The 6,329-nt window shown below is 36.3% G+C and overlaps 1 protein-coding gene across 1 annotated transcript; it reads right to left on the bottom strand.

Annotated features, from left to right (window-relative positions):
• Positions 1 to 3,030: 3,030 nt before the first annotated feature.
• On the bottom strand, positions 3,031 to 5,231 carry LOC116851781. The gene is made up of 2 exons (XM_032831561.1): positions 3,457 to 5,231; positions 3,031 to 3,100 (listed from the first exon to the last, which is right to left on the bottom strand). Exon 1 carries the CDS (start codon positions 5,185 to 5,187, stop codon positions 3,460 to 3,462), a length of 1,728 nt encoding a protein of 575 aa, XP_032687452.1. The 5' UTR covers positions 5,188 to 5,231; the 3' UTR covers positions 3,031 to 3,100; positions 3,457 to 3,459.
• Positions 5,232 to 6,329: the final 1,098 nt, after the last annotated feature.

The raw sequence follows: 6,329 nt of genomic DNA, 5'->3' as shown, positions 1-6,329 counted from the left end.
ATTCTTGCACTGAAAAAAATGGCTTGGTGAATGACACTATACTCGTCTTATGAAAGTGATATGGTGAATTTATATACGATATCTAGTTCACATATCCAATATTCTGATTACGATGCCTCGATGCATCTGGTAGTCAATATACCGAGATATTTAGTTGTAGGCATCTAGATAGTTTGATAATTCTTTCTAGACGTATGGTACTATTGACGCGATAGTTAATTGTTACTCCCTGCGATATTTCCTTTTTCATCTATACTAATTTGTAAAGACGTCGATGCTATAAAAGAATGGACGCTTCATCAGATAACGTCAGATATTTGGAAGAATGGAATTTCTTAAAATATGTCGATGAATTTAGAAGTACATATATGAATATTATATACAGTAAATATATGAAAATTATATATATAATATGGTTAGATTTTAGGTTAGGTTTTATTATTTCAATTATCAATTTTATGCTGTACCAGACGGTTTGGTAAACTTATTTAAGCATCACAGTAATGCTATTTAGACAATGCGCTCACCAGATAGTTTGGTATCATTGACTAAATATCTTGTTACACGATTATTCACCATACCGTTTGGTAAGCCTAAATAGAATTCTGGTTAGTATCATCAGACATTTCCCTCAGTGTGTTAATTCCAGCCGATTATCCTTATCCTTTTCTTTCTTTTTATAGGATATAGGCGAATAAAACATGCTTAGTTTTGCGCGCGATTTTACTCGTATCGCATCGGTTGTTCCAGAAAATGACGGCGGAAAGCTCCGAAGCTTACCAGCGCCGACGCCTGGAACATCGATCCGTGGCGTCAGCTTGCAGTTATGTATATAGCGCATATTACAGCAGAGCTATATTAAACATCCAGGCCGCTCTCTATGCGCGGTTATAATCCCATAAGGACTCACGGATACGTCGTGTATCGAATATTTCACGTGATATTGCGCGCACGCTTCAAAAATTTACCGACTTCTCGCTATGATATTATTTAATACATACTGTTGTTTCGTACACACTGAGAGAAATAACTTTGTGAATGATACTACACTCGTCTTATGAAAATAATATGGTGAATTTATATGCGATATCTGGTTCACATATCCAATATTCTGATTATGATGCCTCGACGCATCAGGTAGTCAATACAGGTAGTCGAGACATTAGTTGTAGATACCTAGACAGTTTGGTAATTCTCTCTAGACGTGTAATACTATTGACGCGATAGTTAATTGTTACTCGCTGCCACATTTCCTTTTTAATCTACTAATACTAATTTGTAAAGACGTCGGTGCTACAAAAGAGTAAACGCTGAAACCGTCAAATATTTGGAAGAATGAAATTTCTTAAAATATATCGACGAATTTAGAAGTAAATATATGAAGATTATACAGTAAGTATATGAAAATTATATATAATATGGTTAGATTTTAGGTTAGGTAAGAAGTCTAACTATTTCACAACTGTATTCATAACATTCACCAAATGAATTGTATGCTGTACCAGACGGTTTGATAAATGTATTTAAGCATTACTGTAACGTTACTTAGACAATGCGCTCACCAGATAGTTTAGTATCATTGACTAAATATCTTGTTACACAATTATTCACCATATTGTTTGGTAAACCTAAATAGAATTCTGGTTAGTATCATCAGACATTTCCCTCAGTGCACTTATTATCTCAAATGAGGTAAATCCTCTCCTTAAACCAGGAGAGGATTTTTCTCCAAAAAATCATCTCCATGTTACAATTGTGTTTTACAGAATAAGTGATACTCGCTATTTGTCGGCGTCATTTATCGTTAAATATCGAAAGCGACGGGAGATTTTTGGAGAGAAAAAGGTCGAGGGACATCATATGACGTAATTAGAACGTTCTAAGGGAGTGGAAACGTTGTAAGGCGAGAGGGGGATGCTTGGAATAACTAATAACTTTATGCACCCCCGTGCGCGCCGTCAAAAGTTATTTCGGGGGTAAACACGATCCAATTTGACACGCGGAAAACGCGCGATGTTTATACGCGCTCGGTGCAAGGGTGGACGGTCTCTCGCGTCAAGTGACGCGACTAATATCTATTTAATTGATTCAGGGATAAAACGGGCCCCCTTAGAATCCGCAACGAGAGACCGACAGCCCTGACTCTTCCTCTCGCGCGCGCAAACAATATGCTGGCTGTCCCTTGTAAAGACAGGAGGGATATGCACGTGTCTGTCTAAAGCGTGAATTGACTCCGCTGCCACTTTGACGCGGAGCCAATTACGAACAGGAAGTATCGAAGATAATCGCCGTAAAATCGTCGACACACAATCGTCTCCCGTCGGCACGACAAGGATAAAGAAAAAGAGTCTAACGAAAAAAGATGAGCTTCAGATGTGTCTGGTTTGTACTAAACTGTTAATAAAAGAAATTTTCTGAGAAGACATTAATTTGAAACATTAAAAGTAAAAAACAGTAAAATAAATGATTTTTTGTATTCCTTAATATTTAAATAATGTATTTTTATCATCTTTTATTAAAACTTTTCTTTTTAGATGACGAAAGTAGATAAAGTTTAACAGCTTATAACTGGTGCAAAAATAATGCTAACGAAATGAGCCAAGAAATATTTTATAGCTTAAAGTCTCTAATTTTTAGATATACAGTCGAAAATAAATTTAATTAATTTTTACAATGTCATAGGAGTATAAATCAAGATTCGTCAAATGCTAAAATTTTTAATGAAATTTTTTGAGTTGCACCGCTTAAACAAAAATAATAGACAAATAAAGTTTAAATTACATAGAAGTGTAAACCTTGTACTTTTATTTGCATCCTCGCAGATTGCAATATATTTTTTTTCGTAGAGTTATTTAATATTAAGGGGGGAAATCCAATTAGAACGAGGAAAAATAAGCTATTTTCAAGAATTTTTTTGTAGGAGAAAGAATTTTTCTATATTTTTCAAACTTAAACATTTATTTATATATGTTTTGGACTGTCCATACGTATTTTTTTTTCCAAAAATATTTAAAAATGGCGGACATATGAAGCATCCCATTTGGCAGGTACGCGTGCGAGTTGCTCAGCTGCTGGACAAATGGCGTCCGTGATATTGATCCTATAACAGGCAGCGAAAAAATTCTTATTATTTATACCCATAATTCGTAATTGAACCTAAAAAAATTGAAAAAAGTCAAAAATTTTGAATATGAAACGCTTATGAAAATAAATTTCCATTTTTTGACGTTTTCTCTGCACAATTTTTGCAATAAATAAGTGATTTTTTATTATAATTTTCACAAACATTTAGGTTCACCGACATTGTACTGATGTCATGAAGTTGTGTGCGAAAGTTCAGCGCGATCGGTTGAATAGTTTTTAAATGAGAGTTCCAGCAGTGCAAAAAAGTACAGTTTTGAGAAAAACGTGTTTAAAGTTTTGACAAGTAAAAGATACAAGATATCTATAATTTACCTCTTAGTCAGCAATCCCGGCGCCATAGAACAATCCTTCTGCTTCCTCGAAGAACTCGTTCTGCTCCAATAACTGCTCTCTTCTGGCCTTTCGAGCTTCTTTAGAGTTGAAAGAGTTGCGCCGCTCCTGTCGAGATACCCGGCGCCCGTCGACGTTCTCAGCATAGTGCTTGGTCTGGCTCCCAATAATTATTTGTAACTCCATCATAATTTGTAGAATGGAAGAATATCCTTCATTGAAGACTCCAGCAGCGATGTAGGATGCAATTTCAACTATTTTCAGCCCAGAATTAAGATGTTTTGGAGCTAAACGCCAAATCGTAGAATTGAAACTTTCATTTGAATTCTGCGTATGACTGCCCAAGCATCTCTGAAGTAATTCTTCCTTAGATAAATCTTCATAAATTGGAAGAATGTGTTTTGCGACTGTTGGATCGAGTGGAGGAGGGTGCTCAAAAGAATCCAAATTTGCTTCAATAGCTTTTTCTTTCTGCCACTTACACCAGCTGTCTTCGCCGGGCGGGCAGTATTCGTGCTGTGGCTTCTCATCCGTAGAGATCAAATGGTAATAAGTGGCTATAATACTTTTTTTCATTCCCTCAATACTATTCGCATTTCTTCTAATTGCCAGACCATAGTACGTTGTGAGCTTTTTAATTAAAGCATCCGTTAGTTTGCCCTTACCACCGAGTTTTTGTGTTTTTTTTATATTTCGGAGCCGAGTGCCCATTCTTTTCTCTACGTGGCCAATGCATTCGCTTTTTGCAACTTGAAATTCATCACCGTAAGGATTCTTATCTAGAATGGCCTTGAAAGTTTTGGAGTCTCCGTCTCCAATATAATTACCATATTTAACGCCGTACTTTTCCTCTGATCTTAAAAAGATTTCTGTAATCGCATCGACCTCCATTTTTCCGGCTGAGCCCTCGTGATTTTTTGTACACTCTTCCTCGTGATTTATATACCACTCTTCGTATTCTGGAGTGTTCACCTTTTTTTTCCAAAATGTGCATGCATGGCAATAGCTACTTTTGATAACTAAATCGATGACTTTGCCCGAATAGTAGCCTATGACCGTTACAACTCCGTACAGCGATTTGAATCCACGTTTTTTCCACGAGCCATCTCCAGAGACTTTCAAATCTAAAATAGACCTCTCATGTTCTTCATTGAATTTTTTTTCTTCTTCGATAGCTTTCTTGCAGAGACTTTCAAAAACAGATTTTGTACAGGAGTGAATATACGTGATGATATTATTATACGTGCTCTCATTCATTCCTTTACAAATGTCCATGAGGTTGCAGAATAAATTAATACCCTCTCTGCCAACACCTAAGAGTCGCATAACAAACACCATCCGACGATTCACTTCGTATCCAGTGTTGATTAGTGGTCCTGAATTGATGTTTCTCTGACCACAGCGACAAAGTAAAACTATCTTGAAACCGAGGCCTCGATTCCCAGCTTCTTCAAACTTTACATTCTGTTTACAAACACGACAAACAAGGAGCTCTGTCAAGGCTGTAAAAACGGTGAATATTTCAATCAAACGATAGCCATGCAATGGATTCCAGTGAATATCTTCAGCACTAGCATTGGAGAGTTTTCTTGCACTCGTACTTTCACATCCTTCATCTTCACTCTTTTTATTTGAAAACTGATTACCATGGAACTTTCTTTTGCGTGGTTTCGATTGTTTTGGTTCGGCGTGTGTGCCTTTCGGATAGGACATTTCGAATTTGCACTGTCGTTTTGTACAGGCCGAACTTCGGAGCTAAACTGAAAACCGGTTCTGCTCGATGCCAGCGCCAACGGACCCAACGGTTTCGACTAAACGTAACAATAGAAATAAAAGCCATCTACCAGGGGTGCGTTCCAAAACCTACAGTAAAACTATAATTACATCTCTATACGTTTTGGATCGCAGCCCTGAAAGGTAAAATCCCCGCTCCGGGTGAGTATACCTGCTGCGTGCTATTAGAGCCTCGACGCTACTCAAGAGATTTGTTGCGCTCGGAGGCCATAACTTCCGAACGGCTGCGAATTTCGATTTAAAACGTTGGGAACATATTCTTACAATGTTAAATAAACATTTTATGCAAAAAAAAAAATTCGATTTTTTGAAAGTTCTAATTGGATTTCCCCCCTTAAAGCAAAAATGGCACTTTGATTTTGATTGTTTACAGTAAATGAACGAGTTAATGTATGATTGATATTCACGAAGAAATGAATAGAAAGCTTAAAGTTTTCTCTTTAAAATGCATTTATTGTATTCTTAACTCTTTCGAGACGGGGTGGTCACTTTTTATGCCATAACTATTCTTTGCTTTTATATTATAAACTATTCTTCCGATTTTTATAGAGTTTGCAATAATGTGGTTTTTGGAGTCGCTGAATTCGAATATAACTTCACAATTTTGATATTCAAAATAGTTGATCCAATATGGCAGACAAAATTGGATTTTCCGAGACGTAGCTTTCTAATAGGAATAAAAAATCAAGACTTTTGGGTTTTTCTCGTTTTTAGAGGTTTTTACGGTCGCTGAATCTGACCTCAAAAGTTAAAAATTAAAAATGGCGAATCCAATATGGCGGACTAACCTCTATAATATGAATTTCATAGGTTTTAAGCAGCATTTGAATTTTTTGACCTCTTTAACGTTGGCTATATTGGATCCGCCATCTTGAATTTTGAATTTATGTCTTCAGAATCAAAAGAGCACCATCAAATACTCTTATAATATGAGTTTCATGGATATTAAATGATATTTACATTTTCGACCACTTCTACGGCGGTCATATTAAACCCGCTATCTTGGATTACAGAATTTTGAAATGCTAAAGTCATATTCGGATTCAGCGACCAAAAATTAC

This window comes from Odontomachus brunneus, unplaced genomic scaffold (genome assembly GCF_010583005.1).
Source record: "Odontomachus brunneus isolate Ranch 3 - 2012 unplaced genomic scaffold, Obru_v1 Obru_scaffold_191, whole genome shotgun sequence".
In the NCBI taxonomy this organism is placed as follows: Eukaryota; Metazoa; Arthropoda; class Insecta; order Hymenoptera; family Formicidae; genus Odontomachus; species Odontomachus brunneus.
Note: the sequence above shows the minus strand (reverse complement) of the source record. Positions and strands in the feature narration are given on the sequence as shown.